An 18,930-nucleotide genomic window follows, 5' to 3' on the forward strand; every position below is an offset into this window, starting at 1 on the left:
TTATGGGAGACTCCAGGCCAATTCTGGAAGGTTGACAACCCTAGTTTACTACCAGGTCAATGTGCACAGGACTTCAGGCTTCAGCTTTAAGAGTTATACCATTTTCTAAAGATGAAAATGTCTCTGATGTTTCCTCAAAGCCTTTGCCCCTTGAAGGAATGTCATTCTAAGTACCCTTCCGCCAAGTGACATCATGCCTCTGTGACCTCAGAGCACTATGGAAACCAATTTCTGTTTAAAAAAACAAAACAAAAAACCAGCAACTGCTTTTCCACGGGGTTCATTCAGCTGGAAGAGGAGACAGTCAAGAGTGTTAAGAGACTTCAGATCCATTTGATTTGAATTGATACGGATTGAAAACTCTTTTTTGTAGATCAGTGAGCATCAGTGAGCTAAGCTATGGATGAGGACGATCTTATATTTCAAGAGGTTTCAGGGATCAGAGCTTCAATCTCCTCTTTGCTGGTGAGTTCTAGCATAGCATCACACAAATGAATCAGACCTAAACCCAGCTTCTTGGGTTCAGGTATGAACTGACAATCTTCTTCCCCTTGAGCTTGCCCCATACACGGGTCAAATCAAGCAGTGACAACTCCAGCTTTGGGAAGGACAACAGCACATCACCCAAGGTTTGGAAAGAATGTGTGGTAGCTATCCCCTCATGGTGCCCAGGAACTCAGCAGCAGATGGGCGATGATCCTCCTTTATCAGCAGTGAAACAGTAGTATTGAAGGACTCCTCTTACTCAGCCTGAAGATCTTTCCAAATGGGTACCAAATGGGGAGCAGACAGAGAGGCAGTGTGGAGCAGCAAAACATTCTCCTTTCTCCCAATACTGTTGTATTTTCAGTGCTGCTGGAGAAGACTGCCCCTGGGGTAACCAATATTGCACCATCACAAGAGGTCACTGCTGGAGGTGGAGAAAGTTGTGGCTGGGCTCACTTCAGTTTCACAAGGGAGCCAGTAGATTCCATCCTCCACTGGTCCTACCAGCAGTCTTGTTCAGGATCACTGCCCTGCCAGCATCCTAGCCAGCCTCCTCCAGACTGCCCTTATCACTAGCTAGCTTGGGGTTATATAGAGCATCACCCTCTTGCTCCACCCTTCCTCTCATGCAGCCCTTATGCTGGGCTGCATAAGCCCACCCTGACAGCTCCAAGTCGTCGTCCCCCTTCCTGCAAGCACTCACTGCCTTCCCTTCTCTGGAGTCTGCTGATGGCCACTCTCCTCCCCTTAACCCAGATGTCAGTTGCCCGACCAGGTTTCTCTCTTGAACACAGTAGAACCTGCCCATCTGCAATAGAGGAGGAAGGAACAAGGCTCCTGCACTGGCAAGGTGGGGAGGCCTTGTGTCGCGGCTACTGCCCCGTGGAAAAGCCTGGGAGCTCAGCTGTGCCAGGTGACTCAGGCGAATGAGGTCCTGAGCTGGATACCAGATATGTACAATTCCCAGATGCCCATCTCTGCTGCATCACTGGGGGGACAGGACATCTGGAAATTGTGAAATTATGAAAAGGCAGTGGGGGGAGGAGACAGTCCACTGCTGCTGCTGCTGTAGGACTCCACAAGTGCCTCCATGGGTCCTCCCTTACCAGTAGCTGGGAGCTTCAGGGGTTGGTTAGGCATGGATGAGGACTCTTACATGGGTCTGGCCTGCTGACACGTGCCCCTTAAGGCTCCACCCGCAGAATTGCCCCTGAAACCACCAGTTATGACATTAAATGCATCATACGGGCTTGTGCTTTTTTGATGACTCAGAATATCAGCCATGGCTGGAGAGATCAAGACCAGGACTGTGGTGTGCAAGGAGGGGCACTTCATGCTGTCCTCTTGCACCAGGCTCCAATCCAAAAACCACCTCCATGTCTCATAGACAGGCCTGCCCGAATTAGTTTTGGACAACAGGCTAAGCTTTTCTCATAGTTAATTGTAAAAGATAGAGAAAAACACTTCCATATGAAATTATCCCCACATCGGTATCGTAGTCTAAGCAAAGACCAAGAGAAAGCAAAGAGTGCTATGTCAGAGGCGTTTCTGGGACAAATCCAGTTGGCTTGAGCACACTGACCTTGCTATAGGCTTGGATCAAGGGGAGAAAATGCCAGAGCTGGAGGAAAAGTTGGAGACCTGGCAAATTTGCACAAGACCAAGCCTGTATTTTGAGACATGATTTCCATATGCAAATTAGAAAATTGATACATCTGAAGTATTTAGCTCTGCCGTGGCTTCTTCAGCCACCAAAATGACAGTCACTTCCAGATAGTCGGGGTGACTTCTGTGGATAGTTCTGCTTATACAATATGGCCCAGTCCTATCAAACCTTTCAATGCAGCTACAGTGCAGCCCTGAGGTAAGAGAATAAATGTTACCTTAGCTTGAGGAGGCCTCTGTGACTGCCCCCATCATCACACGATGCAGTGCATGCCCTGTTGGCATGGCTGCATTAGCTCTGGAAAGTTAGATAGGATTGGACCCTAAGTCCCTTAGCTGTAGGTATTCCCTGGGTGCAACACATGCACAAAAAGTGTGTACATCTGAAAGTTCTGGTGCCAGGTTGCTGGAGGAGGCCCCATGGTGCGATGGGCCCCCCCCCACCACACCCCAATGGGCAGTAGAAGCTTGTCCCTCTCTCCCTGCCAGCAATGAGAGCACCCCCTCAAGGCCGTAGGAACCTCTGGGGGATGCTCTTATTTGTAGATGGGGATGCTAGAGTACATTGTTACGCTAAAGAGTCTGTGGAAGAAGGACAATTTCATGGACAGTTGCCCTAGAATCAGAGCCGCAGAACTTAGAAGAGTCTCCTGGAAGCCGAAAATGACATCACAAGATGTGAAGACCCTAGAGAAGACCATAAAGGTCAGCATGCCAGAAGAAAAAACATTGAAAATCACTGATCTAAAGAAAGAATGGTGTGGATGGAGTTAAGGAGACCCCTTTTTCATTTTTGCGTCTGTCATGAATATGTGCAGTTCAGGCCTAGTAGCATTGCAAAGCCTGAACCAAAGTAACCCAGTAACATAGAAGTGGCTTGCATCCTAGCTGCAAGGAATTTACAACTCATGGAAGGCGATAAATGTAGTACCTCAGTAGCCAGAGAGGTGCCCAGGAGTCTCCAGTGGGGAGGGGGAGAACTAGGAGGACTAGCATCCAGCCCCACTTCGAGAAGATTCTGACCTCAAGGGTTTCTGATTGGACAGTTTAAAATGAGTACAGAGTCACCCCATCCTGGTAGCCTGTGAAGTATAAAAAACAAAGCCCAAAGGGGTGCCTGGGCCCTTTGTCTTGGTCTTTGGTTCTTGTCTTTTGGCATGGGTGCACATACTGCCCCAGTCCAGGACCATGTGGCCTCATAGGTAACTGAGGATCTACAAAAGAAGCTGACCCAGGTGAGAGTTAGGAAATAATAGAGATAGCCAGTTAGCTTTATTATTTTATGCTGATATGTTTCCTAGAAGTTTTTATGCCGCTAGCATTTGCTGCCTTTTGTAACTTTTTGTAACCCTATGTACTTAATAAAGTAAAAATCCTTTTACCATGTAGGTTCATTGTCTGTTGGGGACAAAGTTTCAGAATCCTGCCTAGCCGTTCAGCAAGCTACCAAAAATCCTCATTGTGGACTAGTAACTTGAGGACTGAGACTTTAAGTAAAGAAAGTGCTCAGTGCCTACAAGGGATCTGGTTAAGCCTAGAGGGTCTCAGTATCCCTGGACTGAGACACTGGCTCTTACAGGGTGGTGGCAGTACTACTGAACAGGGATCTTTGAGGGCTCTAGGGTTCAGAACCAACAACTCTGAGCACCCCAAAACCCTGGGCTTTGCTAGGGGGTTACAGCAGGTAATCACCAGCACACTCACAGCAGACAGTGGCCAGCTCACCATTTCCAGGGAGGTGCTTTCTTTTGACTCAAAGAAACTCCTGTGCCTTGGAATTGAATCCCATTATTTCTTTTTCGATTCCGTGGGCTGCAGACCTTCTGGGTTTCTAATGAGATTTACTTAAATGGCCACTCTACCTGATCTCATTGATTTTATTTCCCAAGTTCCCCTCATCAGGTTGTTTGTAACTAATTATGCATTCAATCTTACAAAGCTGTGGTGACTAAATCTTCGGACAAATATCTCCCCGCTCAAGTTTCCAATTGGAAAATCTACCGTTTTCAAAAGGGAGGTAATGAAAAGCCAGGTGGGTCTGTTGCCAGGCTCGACAGCAGAACTTTCATGCGCTATTTGCAGTAATGTGGAGAAAATGACTAGATCCTCCCAGGGAGCTGTGACATGCCAATGACTCCCCACATGGGGACAGCCAACCTGCGGAGTGATTTAAAGCAACCAATGCACGTGGTTCACTCCTAAGCAGTACCGGATATAGAGTTGTCCCTACTATGGAAAAGGGGTTTAGGGGGAAAACAATGATGAGTTTTTCATCATTAACGTTTGGTCATTTTTTTTTTCTTTCAAACAATGGGCAAACCTATCTATCTATTAACTGGCTCTACTTGTGCAAAATTTTTGATTGCACTCTGCATTGTGGAGTGAATAAGGCAGCATTTCTCAAACTGTGGGTCACAAACCAATTTCAGGTGGGCCGTGTAGCACCTAGTTCAGCTGCCATTGAAAATACAGAGCTGCAAATACAGGGTACAGACCTGCTGGCAGGATGGGTTCTTGGTGGGAGAGAGGCATGATGCTTTGCCCTGAATAGGTGGGAAGATGGGACGCTAGACAGGGGGGAGGGCTGAGTGGTTGGAGAAGGATCCAAGTCTGCCTTCTGCTATGGTTTCTGAGCTGGAATATTTGAATTCCGAGCTATGCAAAAGAACAGCACAAGCATGTTGCGTAGTGGGACCTTTGGCTGATCACGGATTGGGTCTGAAGCCTAAATTGATGATGTCACTTCCAGGTTAGTGGCATCACTTTCAGTGGGTCCTGATTGTCATTCTAAAAAGTGGATCCTGGTGCTAAAATGTTTGAGAACCACTGAAATAATCCACTGAAGTATCCAATTCCCCCCCTTTAAATCCCGTTAATTCTGCCCCAAAGGGCATATACGTAACAGGGACCAAATGTGTACACCTGTGGGCTGGGCAAAAATGGGTTAACTTCAATCCCTTGACTCTCTTTCCAGAGGATGAAGAAACTGCCCATTCACAGTTCTGAGTGGGCCAGTTATTTTGACGAGAGTGGACATCTTCGGAAGTCTCGGAAATACATCTCTTCCCAAATCCTGGAAAGGGTGAGTGCCCACTGAGGAACAATGCAACAGGGTTAGTATGCGCAGGGCAAGGGGTGAGAAGAGAATGGCTGGCAGCAAAACTCCTTTTTCATTATGCTGATCATTTACCATTTTTAGATGTATCCTTGACCTTTTCTGCCTGAAAATAAGAACATAAGAGCGCTGCTGGGTCAGGCCAAAGGCTCAGCTGGCCTAGAAACCACACAGCACAGAGTGGCCAATGGCTCTTGGAAGCCCTCAAGCAGGAATTGAAGGCTCCCATCTCTACTCTTGCTCCCACACTTCTTCTGTACCTGTCTGGAGGTACATACAGCCATAATGACTAGTACCAAAATAGCCCATCCATGAGGCTAACTGTACCAGTCGCCTCAGGCAGCAGATTGATGGGACAGCGCCCATCTCCGTCTCCCCCACTTGCCTCTACTGGTAGGAGCGGAGGCTGACACATCACCCAGTAAGGACAGGGGCAGTATTTGGCACACTGTGTCAGGTGTAGGAGGTCTTGGAGGCCAAGACATGCCAAAAGCTCTGGGTACATCTCTAACTGCAACCTAAGCAAAACAAAACCAACTAAAGGGGCTAGCACATTACATCCCCAAGTGAAAGGATTGTAGCAAAGGTTCTCAAACTTCCCCTACGGCAGCCCGCCTGTTCTGCGGTGGAGGGCACAGCAACCCACCCTCCTTTTCCAATGCCAGGCTTCCACAGGCCTCTGGAAGCAACCAAAAATCACTTTGACAAACCCGGAAATAAACAGGAAGTGACTTTCCCGTGGCTTCTGGAGGCCTTCTGCAGCATCCAATTGCATCCAAAGGAGTCCAACTTGGAGCCAACAGCATGCAGGGGTGAACGGGGTGGCCCAACCCCACACCCACCAGACATAACAGCCTCTCACACACAGAGCAGGAAAGGGACTTGAAATGCTGTGTCCTTTTGGGGGGAGGCAGATTCCCCCCATCAATTGTAACAGCTAATAATTGTATTGGCAACCTTCAGTCTCAAAAGACTATGGTATCGCGCTCTGAAAGGTGGTTCTGGCACAGTGTCTAGTGTGGCTGAAAAGGCCAATCCGGGAGTGACAATCCCTTCCACACCGGGAGCAAGTGCAGTCCGTCCCTGGTCTGTCTCCCTGGCTATGGGCCTTCCTTCTTTGCCTCTTAGCCTCAGACTGTTGGCAAAGTGTCTCTTCAAACTGGGAAAGGCCATGCTGCACAGCCTGCCTCCAAGCGGGCCGCTCAGAGGCCAGGGTTTCCCACTTGTTGAGGTCCATCCCTAAGGCCTTCAGATCCCTCTTGCAGATGTCCTTGTATCGCAGCTGTGGTCTACCTGTAGGGCGCTTTCCTTGCACGAGTTCTCCATAGAGGAGATCCTTTGGGATCCGGCCACCATCCATTCTCACGACATGACCAAGCCAACGCAGGCGTCTCTGTTTCAGCAGTGAATACATGCTAGGGATTCCAGCACGTTCCAGGACTGTGTTGTTTGGAACTTTGTCCTGCCAGGTGATGCCGAGGATGCGTCGGAGGCAGCGCATGTGGAAAGCGCTCAGTTTCCTCTCCTGTTGTGAGCGAAGAGTCCATGACTCGCTGCAGTACAGAAGTGTACTCAGGACGCAAGCTCTGTAGACCTGGATCTTGGTTTGTTCCGTCAGCTTCTTGTTGGACCAGACTCTCTTTGTGAGTCTGGAAAACGTGGTAGCTGCTTTACCGATGCGCTTGTTTAGCTCGGTATCGAGAGAATGAGTGTCGGAGATCGTTGAGCCAAGGTACACAAAGTCATGGACAACCTCCAGTTCATGCTCAGAAATTGTAATGCAGGGAGGTGAGTCCACATCCTGAACCATGACCTGTGTTTTCTTCAGGCTGATTGTCAGTCCAAAATCTTGGCAGGCCTTGCTAAAATGATCCATGAGCTGCTGGAGATCTTTGGCAGAGTGGGTAGTGACAGCTGCATCGTCGGCAAAGAGGAAGTCACGCAGACATTTCAGCTGGACTTTGGATTTTGCTCTCAGTCTGGAGAGGTTGAAGAGCTTTCCGTCTGATCTGGTCCGGAGATAGATGCCTTCTGTTGCAGTTCCAAAGGCCTGCTTCAGCAGGACAGCGAAGAAAATCCCAAACAAGGTTGGTGCAAGAACACAGCCCTGCTTCACTCCACTTCGGATGTCAAAAGGGTCTGATGTGGAGCCATCGAAGACAACAGTGCCCTTCATGTCCTTGTGGAAAGATCTGATGATGCTGAGGAGCCTGGGTGGACATCCAATCTTGGGGAGAATCTTGAAGAGGCCGTCTCTGCTGACCAGGTCGAAAGCCTTTGTGAGATCTATGAAGGCTATAAAGAGTGGCTGTCGTTGTTCAGCTATGTCGTTGTAACAGCTATGCAAAAATTATTTTAAAAAAGATACAAATAAACTTTTGGGGTGGGGGGTGGAGGATAAACCAAGATGGAAAAGATTAAGCAAGAGGCACTGTTCCCCGGGAGGACTGTTCCTTCAAGATGAGCCAGTCTGGATGTTCTTGAAGGAGGACAAAATTATCCTTTTGTGACCCCCTCTGGGCCATGGGCAACCTTGCCTCATTTCCCGTCCCCCAGAATTGCTGAGTGGGGAGTAGCTGTCTACGAACATCCTAGCCGTGTGAAAGATTTGTGACTTTCCCCCTCCAAGCTCATTTAGCACATCTCCTCTGCCAAGGTGACATTGCCATGGTGATTTGGAGCATTGGCGGCTTTCAGAAGAAATATCTCTCTCCAGGGGGAGTTTCTTCATGGGTGTGGAAGTGCCTTTGCCCGGCAAATAGCCTTGAGGGTCAGAAGGCTTTGCTTTTGACTGGGATTCCAGGGGAACATCCAAATCTTCACCGAACAGTTCCTTGACACAGGCCTCTGGGAGCAGAACTGTCAGCTGACGAAAGACATGACCGCTGATTGGCCTTGTAACCTTTCAACCACATACGTTTTTTAATATATTTGCATACTATCCTTATCCAATGCCTTTTAAAAGATACTTGAAGGTAATGCAGTAGGTAAGAGCTACAGATGGTTGAATTTCTCACTTCCAGCTACAACCCACTAGCTGGTCTTAAACCAACCACTCCACTTCAGCCTCAGCTGCAGTATTTATTTATTTATACAGGTATTTATATACCACCTTTCTTTGGTCGTCAGATTTCTCCTCAGACTTTAATCCAAGGCGGTTTACATAGGCAGGCTGTTCTAAACCCCCGTAGGGATTTTTACAATTGAATAGTTCTAGTCCTTCATAGAACTCCTCCTTCCAGCTGGATTCCTTCCCGATCTGGCCTCTCTCTGGCCCTTCGCCTCCCACGCTCCACTTGACGGCAACTCCTCTCTGCCACTGAGGGTCAGCTCATCAGTATATCAGCGTGTCGTCAGTTCTCGGGTACTTCCAGTTGTTTCGAACTAGCAGCCTCAAATCTTCAGGCATACAAGGCAGCAGCTCTACCAACTGAGCCAGACCTCCTGCCTCAGGGAGTCAGATAGTCAATACAGGGAGTCAATACAGGGAGTCAAGCACATTGACTTGATAGGACCCCTGGCAGGACTGCACAGAGATAATGCGTGTAAAGAGCAAAAACGCTGCACAAATGTTAAGCATTGTTATCAAGATGACGAGTGGTGCAGTGGGACTTCCTTATATGCAGGCTCAGCATCCGTGGTTTTAAGCATCTGTGCCAAGCCTGCACCCTAGAGGGCATCTTGGACACGACCAGAAGCCACTTCTAATTCACTATTTTGACTTCCGGTCATGTCCAAGAGGTGTTCTGAGGAGGCTGGGAGGCCAATGTGACCTCTGAAGTGCCTGGCACGACCTCCAGGAGAACCTGCAAGGCCTCTAGGTGAGTTATTATGGCACCACACCGTGGCCCACTGTGGATTTCAGCATCCACAGATTTCAGTATCTTGGTGGTTTTGGGACCAACCCCCTCATGGATACTGAGGTTCTCACTGTATTCACTTTTGCTAAAAATAGAGGACTACCAACAGTAACACTGAAAGTCAGAGGGCAGGTAGGGATGGCTAGATGGTAATGGAGCTATAAGCTCACTGGATCAAAGTCACTTCAAGTCAAGCCCAAGGATGTTCCTGTGTGTTCTGATCAGACTGTGTTTCACCACCTGCCAGAGGTGCGGTGGTGTCACTAGGATTTTTGTCACCCTGTGCAGGAGGCCAGCGCATTGCCCCCAGGTTGGACCTCCCGTCATGCAGTGGTGGGGCAGCAACCCGGACGGTGGGCATAGTGAAGCAACATCGCCCTCCCCCCACTGGTTCTTGGCTATAACCTTTGATAGAATAGAGATATTTCAATGCAACTTATTTCATTGCACTCCCCATGTAATTACACATCAAATAATATATAACATGATGGTATTCTTTGAAAATAACAAGATTTCAAAATTTTTGCCAGTAGTGGTGTCGCTGTCCCTCCTCCCGTGCACATCACCTGGTGTGGCTTGCACTTCCTGCACCCTCCCAGTGATACCACTGTGGACGTGGAGAGGTGTAATGGAACCTGAGAGCTGGTGCTGTAACTTGAACATAGTTAGGGATCAGTTAGCTGGAAGAGGAAGAGAATTATTTGGATTTGTGTTTGCCTGAAATCACTTGCTTTACTTTTCCTAAAATCTGCACAAGAGAACTCCAACACCCATTAGCCTGCTTTTTCATATTCATGTTGCATTATTCCTCCTCAATAAACCACTTCTAGTTTTAACTCTTCACCTGCCTGTTGTCTCAGTGTTGACTTGGTGCTCCTGAACCCTGAGCGACATGATATTGTACAGGCTTTGGGGAGTCCCCCATGAAACTGGGAAGCCTGCCAAGTCTGTCTCTATGCCTGGGTTTCGTCTTCACGTTGGCGGCAATAAACTACCATTTTGGCCCTGGGATGGGACAGATCAGGGGGAAGGAAGGAGGCGCCAGAGAAAAGGCTCCTCACCTCAATCACACACAAGGCCTTCCTGACTCTACAACTGTTTATTGGTTTTGCAAACCAAACCAAACTACTTTGATTCACTGGAAGAGGTCTAAAGAAGGTGTAGATAACTAAAATAAATGCAATTACAAATCAATCAGGGTTGGCTTATCCATGAGGCCAACTGAGTTACAGCCCAATTCTATCCACACTTTCCTGGAAGTAAGCCCCATTGACTCTAATGGGACTTACTTCTGAGTAGATAGGTGTAGGATTGGGCTGTCACTTGTCTCAGGCAATTGATTGATGGGCACAGGCTGCTCACCTGCTGCCGCTACTCCTCCGACTAGTCTGGATCCTTTGATTTGAAAAGGACGAGGGGAACCCAACAGAACAGGAAGTGTGAAGGAAACAAGAGTCATGGACTAGAGTGTCTGTATAGTCCACCAATTCCTTCTCCTTCACATTTCGTCTTCTGCTATGTTCCCCACCTTCTTTTCATACCCAGAAAGCAAGGCTAAGAGAAGGGTTGGTGTAGCAGCGCAGGATGCTGCTCTGGGGAGCACCCAAGGCTTTTGAGGGCCTGATTGAGAGTTTTAAAAGCAGAAGCACTCTGAGGGTTTGAAAGTTGGATCTCGAGGCAGCAAAGTGTTAGAGCAATGAATACAACAGACAGGTATAGAAGCGAGATGCAGAAGGAAGGCTTGATGCAGAAGAAGAAGTTCTGGGATCCAGCCTTCTCTGCCTTTTATTCCTTCTCATACAATTCACAACAGGCTGGGGTTTTCCATTCTCTGATCTTGTTTACAATACTAAACCATGAGTCAATAGTCTGTGTAATAGGGACTTTTCCACAAGGATGATGAGACTCACACTGGCTGTAACCAGTTGGCTTTCTAGCTAAACCACAATCACATTCCTAGATATGATTCTTTATAACATCGCCTTGTTGACAGGCTACAAAGCCTCAGACTGAGCATGTCGCCAAGACTGCGCCGAGTTTGCTCTGCGCATGTGCAAAATGTGCTTTGCTTCATTGCCAACATACAAGGCTTAGACTTGCGCCTGTGTAGATAACCACTACAGGTTGGTAGAGGTGGTAACTGGCACACATCTGGGTAAAGGGCATGGAATTTGATGTGGGAGGTCTTGGGTTGGTCTCTCTCTCTCTCTCTCTCTCTCTCTCTCTCTCTCTCTCTCTCTCTGTGTGTGAATGAATATACCCTCCTACATATATATTCACACACACACAACACGCACACACATTTATATATAGGCTTACTTGCATTTGCAAATGTATGGCTTTACCTATTGAGAAAGTAGTTTTGCCGGCAGTCATTAAACTGTCCATTTATTTTCATCAGTGAGTGAAGAAATCCTTTTCCACTTTCATTGAAAACAGCCACAAAAGCCCAGATGTACCCCGGAAACCTGGCACTTTCAGAGTGAACTGTGAAAAGGTTCCCTTTCCCCCATTCACTCTACAGATTGTTATAAATGCTCATCTTTGCCACGATAAATTTAGCTCCTGCCATGCAACCTCAGCAAATCCCATTTATCCCCGGTGCAATTTATTTAAAATGGTGGAGATATTCACATCTGCATCTTTCACTTCTGTCACCTACGCCTCCCAGCATCTGTCCCTGGGACTTGGAGAGCACCTCTGAACTTGTTGCTGTACTTCTTGGAAAAACTGTATGATTGCCTGTGATTGCTTACTCCGTTTGAATTATTCTCTAGTGTTTTTTCCAACCTGCTTGGGATTAAAGCATACTCCGGGTTGGGCTCTTAGCTTCCTCGAAGTACAGCTGACCTGTGGAAGTATTCAGTTCATCAATTCAGATTTTACAACCCAATCCTATGGGCCATTTATGACAGTGGACCTATCACTCTGCTGTCATAAATGGCCCTGAGCTGCCATTGCGTGCAAGGAAGCTGCTTTCGGAAATGGCCAGTGGCTCCTTACTTATGCCAGAATCTCCTGAATGTTCCATTGGCCCAGGTAAAGTAGTGGAGGGGACAGTTTGTGGGTGAGTTGGGGCAGGGAGGGGAGAAGGCAGGGAGGGCTGGAGGGGGTGGAACTCAGTGGCAAAAGCACTGCCAGATCTTATCCCCAATTTTCAAAACCACCCTGGCCTTTTCCTCTCCTTGCATTTACACCAGCAAAATGACTGGTGTGGGGCCAAAGAGGCCCACAGGAGATCAGGCGGCCTACCAGGAGATAAGCAAAAATGTTTTGCATACCTCTCACTGGCTGTCTAATCACCCCCCTCACCCACTATTGATTGTAGTGTGTGCTCTGTTGGCATGGCTGCATGCTATGGTCTGAGAGTGAAAGGTTTGGGCTGCTGATCATGTAGAAGTGCTGAGTCTGGATGTGTTGGAAACCAAAATGGGGTGGGAGCCAGTGGGCTTTAGAGTCCCGACATGGAAGCAAGGTGAGGGGCCAGCCCCAGACTTTCTAATGTTTGAGGTGATGTTCCAAATACTGACACCCTCCTTTGTGTAGTGCCTGCCTTGCCATGCCAAATGCTACTCCCTCACCAACTTTCTACTCTGCCTCTGCTTCATGTCTTGTTACTTCCTGGATTCCAAAAAGAAGAGGGAGAGGAAGCAAAGAAATTGGTGGGATAAGCATCTTGTCTCCAATGCTGCAGGCAAGCAATGTGCCAGCAATAGTTGAGGACACTGGCATTCTCAGGGGGGTCAAGGGGCAAATGCCCCAGGGCACCATGCCTGAGGGTGTGGCGGTGCCTTCCTTGCTCCTCTGACACCTTCTTTGCCCCATCCAGAGGCCTTCAGAGGCCCAAAGGAGGCTGCACACTTACTTCCGGTTTTTGGGAGAAAACCAGAAGTGACATTTTAAGCCTCCCTGGCCTTTAAAAGGCCTTCTTTTGAGCAAAAACCAGGAGTGACCTTTAAAGGTCTTCTGAAAGCCTCAGAAGCCTTTCGGAGGGCCAGAGGAGGCCATGTGTGGCCTTCTCCAGCCCTCCGAAGGCCCCTGGTGAGGAGGGGAATGGCATTTGGTTGTCCTGGCCCAGGGCAGCACAGGGGCCAGGGTCACCAGTGCTCGAGGAAATGCAGCATTTTATGCTGGCTGGATGCAGAACTAGAACATGAAGATTTAAATGAAAGATTTACTCTTAAGAACATAAGAACATAAGAACAGCCCCACTGGATCAGGCCATAGGCCCATCTAGTCCAGCTTCCTGTATCTCACAGCGGCCCACCAAATGCCCCAGGGAGCACACCAGATAACAAGAGACCTCATCCTGGTGCTCTCCCCTACATCTGGCATTCTGACATAACCCATTTCTAAAATCAGGAGGTTGCGCATACACATCATGGCTTGTACCCCATAATGGATTTTTCCTCCAGAAACTCGTCCAATCCCCTTTTAAAGGCGTCTAGGCTAGACGCCAGCACCACATCCTGTGGCAAGGAGTTCCACAGACCGACCACGCGCTGAGTAAAGAAATATTTTCTTTTGTCTGTCCTAACCCGCCCAACACTCAATTTTAGTGGATGTCCCCTGGTTCTGGTATTATGTGAGAGTGTAAAGAGCATCTCCCTATCCACTCTGTCCATCCCCTGCATAATTTTGTATGTCTCAATCATGTCCCCCCTCAAGCGTCGCTTTTCTAGGCTGAAGAGGCCCAAACGCCGTAGCCTTTCCTCATAAGGAAGGTGCCCCAGCCCCGTAATCATCTTAGTCGCTCTCTTTTGCACCTTTTCCATTTCCACTATGTCTTTTTTGAGATGTGGCGACCAGAACTGGACACAATACTCCAGGTGTGGCCTTACCATCGATTTGTACAACGGCATTATAATACTAACCGTTTTGTTCTCAATACTCTTCCTAATGGTCCCAAGCATAGAATTGGCCTTCTTCACTGCCGCCGCACATTGGGTCGACACCTTCATCGACCTGTCCACCACCACCCCAAGATCCCTCTCCTGATCTGTCACAGACAGCTCAGAACCCATCAGCCTATATCTAAAGTTTGATTTTTTGCCCCAATGTGCATGACTTTACACTTACTGACATTGAAGCACATCTGCCATTTTGCTGCCCATTCTGCCAGTCTGGAGAGATCCTTCTGGAGCTCCTCACAATCACTTCTGGTCTTTACCACTCGGAAAAGTTTGGTGTCGTCTGCAAACTTAGCCACTTCACTGCTCAACCCTGTCTCCAGGTCATTTATGAAGAGGTTGAAAAGCACCGGTCCCAGGACAGATCCTTGGGGCACACCGCTTTTCACCTCTCTCCATTGTGAAAATTGCCCATTGACACCCACTCTCTGCTTCCTGGCCTCCAACCAGTTCTCAATCCACGAGAGGACCTGTCCTCTAATTCCTGTGGAGTTTTTTCAGTAGCCTTTGGTGAGGGACCGTGTCAAACGCCTTCTGAAAGTCCAGATATATAATGTTCACGGGTTCTCCCGCATCCACATGCCTGTTGACCTTTTCAAAGAATTCTATAAGGTTTGTGAGGCAAGACTTACCCTTACAGAAGCCATGCTGACTCTCCCTCAGCAAGGCCTGTTCGTCTATGTGTTTTGAGATCCTTTCTTTGATGAGGCATTCCACCATCTTACCTGGTATGGATGTTAGGCTGACCGGCCTATAGTTTCCCGGGTCCCCCCTCTTTCCCTTTTTAAAAATAGGCATGACATTTGCTATCCTCCAATCTTCTGGCATTGTGGCCGTTTTGAGGGACAAGTTGCACACCTTAGTCAAGAGATCTGCAATTTCATTCTTCAATTCCTTAATAATCCTTGGGTGTATGCCATCAGGGCCCGGTGACTTATTGATCTTTAATTTATCAATGAGGTCTGAAACATCTTCTCTTTTAACCTCTATCTGACTTAACTCCTCGGTTAGGAGGGGCCGTTCGGGCAGCGGTATCTGCCCGAGGTCTTCTGCCGTGAAGACAGATGCAAAGAACTCATTTAATTTCTCTGCCATCTCTAAGTCTCCTTTTATCTCCCCTTTCCCTCCCTCACCATCCAGAGGGCCAACCGCTTCTCTGGCGGGTTTCCTGCTTCTAACATATTTGAAGAAGCTTTTATTATTCCCCTTAATGTTGCTGGCCATGCGTTCCTCATAGTCTTGCTTGGCCTCCCCTATCACCTTCTTACATTTCTTTTGCCACAGTTTATGTTCCTTTTTATTCTCTTCATTAGGGCAAGACTTCCATTTATGGGAGGAAGCTTCCTTGCCCTTCACAGCCTCTCTAACTTGGCTGGTTAGCCATGCGGGCACTCTCCTGGATTTAGTGGAACCCTTCTTTTTTTGCGGTATACACCTCTGCTGGGCCTCTATTACTGTTGTTTTAAGCAGCCTCCATGCACTCTGGAGAGACTGGACTCTTTTTACCCTCCCTTTCAACCTCCTTCTAACCAGCCTCCTCATTTGAGGGAAGTCTGCCCGTCGGAAGTCAAGGGTTTTTGTTAGAGATTTGCCTGGTATTCTTCCCCCAACGTGCACATCAAAACGGATCGCAGCATGATCACTGTTCCCCAATGGCTCAGTAACGTTTACATCTCTAACCAGGTCCTGCGTACCGCACAAAATTAAATCCAGAGTCACCTGTCCTCTGGTGGGCTCCGTGACTAGCTGATCTAAGCCACAGTCATTTAGCACGTCAAGAAATCCGGTTTCCTTATCGTGACCAGAACACAAATTGACCCAGTCAATATGAGGATAATTGAAGTCCCCCATGATTACAACCCTGTCCCTCCTTGTCACCTCCCTGATCTGTTTCCTCATTTCAAGGTCCCCATCAGATTTCTGGTCTGGAGGACGATAGCACGCCCCCAGTATTACATCGCTGCACAAGCCTGGTAATTTAACCCACAGAGATTCTACGGTGGAGTCGGACCCACCTTCAATCTCTACTTTGCTGGATTCTATCCCTTCCTTAATATAAAGGCCTTGGACAAGTTTGGCCTCTGATAATGATTACAAGCAAAACAAAACCCTTATCTTACAAACAACACAGCCTCCATTTCTAAGGGCAAATTGAGAGGGGGGAACCTGGCTGGTTCTTCTTTTTTGCTGCATTCTCCTGTGTTCTTTTGTTGCAGGGTCTTGATCCCTCAGTGAGATCAGAAGTATGGAAGTTTCTCACAGGCTATTACTCCTGGAGAAGTTCATCTGATGAGAGGCTCACAGTAGACAGCGCAAGGAGGTACAAATATGTCCAGGAAGCAGAGACACAAGGCACATGGAAGAGAGGTTCCCCAACACACTGGGGCTCATTCCCCTATACTCTCCCACATCTCACAAGCAAAAGCAGGGCCACTGGAAACATTAAGCACATGAATTCATTTTTGGAGTAAATGGAAACCGATAGGAATGGACCCCATTTATATCCATTCCTGCTAGTTCTGAAATGAATGCCCTGCCAAACGTATGGCACAGATGGAAAAGAAGGGGACTTGCTTTTGGGGAAGCCTCTTTTGTTTTAATATTTCAATAAAAACTGTTCATCTTATTAGTATGTAGCAGCTTCTGGCCTGAGCTTTCACCACTCAACTGTCTCTTTGGAGGGGCCATATTTTTTTATCCATGTGTCCCATGATGCAACATTGTTTGAAGCAGGAAAGCATATGTGCAGAAAAGAGATCAATCGGCATTGATTTTTTAAAAAATGGATGCTTCGAGAAGGTGACTGCCATTCCAGCTGCTGCCCATTAAGTTTTCCGCATGGATTTTGGCTTATCAGGGTGGTAGGAGTGGCACTGAAGAAGATGCTGCTTCTGATACCTCTGTACTGTCCAGTACGATGGGCTGGGGACCTTATGTGCATGTGGGGAGGGGTTCCAACATTGGGCGACTCCTGTAGAGGCCCTTGCCTGGAGGTCCACCAAAGCTTAACACCAAAGCCTGACTGTGCTCAACACAACAAAATCTATGTGTGAATCCTCTCTGGGAATAACCTGGCCTAACTCCAACCAATGACTGTTTCTCCTCACAGGAAAAGTTATGAGTCCTTGTGCAACATGTGTGAAAAGATTCAGCCACTGCTGGAGACAGACCACCGAGATTTCAATGAGGTCCGGAACTTCATCAGTAAGTAGCCACATGGCTGACTTGAGGAGGGAGGAAGCTTTCCCTGTCAATGCTCAGGTGGAATTCAAATGTTATCAGCTCAAGCCGATGGACTGAGATACCCTTACTTAAATGGCTTAAAAACAGAAAATCGTTGAGACCCTTATTCAATTTTTTTTCCTTCCCCCTTATCCCATTTTAGAAGCTTTTTAAGAATCCCTGAGGCAAAGCCTTGCACTGGGCCCCTCATAATACAGTGGGTCCCTACACTCTACCTACTTCTTGGTCATGAGCAAAACATGGTGACAAGCAATGTATCTTTGGCAGTGCAATCCCCAAGTTCAACATTCCCATTCAAGTTGCAACATCAAAGCGTGGAATCCTGACCCAGCTTCAACTCACATTTTTGACATCTTAAACTTCTTCAAATTGTGGCATTCTGACCCAAGCTCTCCTAGCACCAGTAGAGGTATACCAAAAGACTGTACCCTCTTACCTGGTGGGCACTCCAGTCACCACTGCTTCTCCCTCTCCCTGGATTTGAAAAAGAAGAGCAGAATGGAACCAACGTGGAAATGCAGAGGAATAAAGAGTGGTGAGCCAGAGCAACTCGGATGACTCTCTTCACCCCTGCACCTGTTCTGTTTCCTTCTTCCTTTGGAAGAGGGATAAGGAGAAGCAGTGGAGGTAAGTGGGTCCAGAGGCATAACTAGGGCAGAGCCCAAGGGGCAACTGCCCTCCAGGCTCCACCCTAGTTACAGAGGAGGCACTGGCAACTTCACATCCTCTGTACCTTCTCCTTCAAAGGGGAGCCTCCACAGGAGAAAGAATGGGGTTGTGAAGCTGCCAGAGTGAGCACTGTCTCCTTTGAGAAAAACCCAGAAGTGACATCATGACATCATTGCCCCAGGCATGAGGGCATTGCATTATTCCTTTAGGGGGATGGATGGAGGTAAGCATCCTCCTGCCAGTCCAATGCCTGAAACTACCACCCCAGCTGGACTCATGGAGTGGCCGGCACTGTTCTTTACTCCTTCTTTACGACTAGTCCTCTTTACAGACATGTCATGTCTGATTAACTAGAGCTGGTAAGTCCTAGGCTGAATCCAGCAGCATTTGAGTGCCAGATCAAAATGCCCCCAGAGAAAGACCTACAGGTAAAAAGATAGTAGGCCAAAGAGGAAGATGGAGAGGAAACGTGTAGCTGGAGAAAGTCCGATGAGAAGGCGCTGGAGGGCCTATTTTTCTCACAGACGAAAGGACGCGTGTAAAGTGAATATTATGATTATATTCAGGTCCCTATTCAGGCTTCTCCCTGTTGTATATTAAATGATACCACAAAATTAATGTTACAAATCAACGTCACCTGTATAAATCAGCCCAGTGCTAAGATTTAGTGCTTGGTGAGGCCCAGTCTGGCCCTTCAGAAATAATAGATTTCCCATTTTGTTGAAGAATTCCTTAAACAGGTCACATACCCGGGGAAATGTTCCCCTTTATTGCCCTTCCTGCTCTCGGGAACGGTGTAAAATGAAATCGTTCTCCGCTTTTATAGAAAAAAGATAGGCTGTTCGATAGCTGCTCTTCGAGAGTGCAATCTTCAAGGGCAGGCAGGGCTTCAGTATATCTCTTCCTTGTCAGGTAGATTTTACAACATCCTGCCTTGTTTTAAATCACCCAGATGTGTGTTGTTTTTTTTTTGTTGTTGTTG

General features: G+C 47.7%; 1 protein-coding gene across 1 annotated transcript in view; it reads left to right on the plus strand.

Moving 5' to 3' along the window:
* The first annotated feature begins 399 nt into the window (after positions 1-399).
* TBC1D21 (TBC1 domain family member 21) overlaps positions 400-18,930 on the plus strand; it is a 30,206-nt gene continuing 11,675 nt past the window's right edge. Inside the window, exons 1-4 of the mRNA XM_066635461.1 lie at positions 400-465; positions 5,126-5,233; positions 16,253-16,356; positions 17,146-17,240. Of these exons, the coding sequence (XP_066491558.1) occupies positions 400-465; positions 5,126-5,233; positions 16,253-16,356; positions 17,146-17,240 (373 nt within the window). The remainder of the gene's footprint in view (positions 466-5,125; positions 5,234-16,252; positions 16,357-17,145; positions 17,241-18,930) is intronic.

Source organism: Tiliqua scincoides, chromosome 8 (assembly GCF_035046505.1).
Source record: "Tiliqua scincoides isolate rTilSci1 chromosome 8, rTilSci1.hap2, whole genome shotgun sequence".
Lineage (NCBI taxonomy): Eukaryota > Metazoa > Chordata > Lepidosauria > Squamata > Scincidae > Tiliqua > Tiliqua scincoides.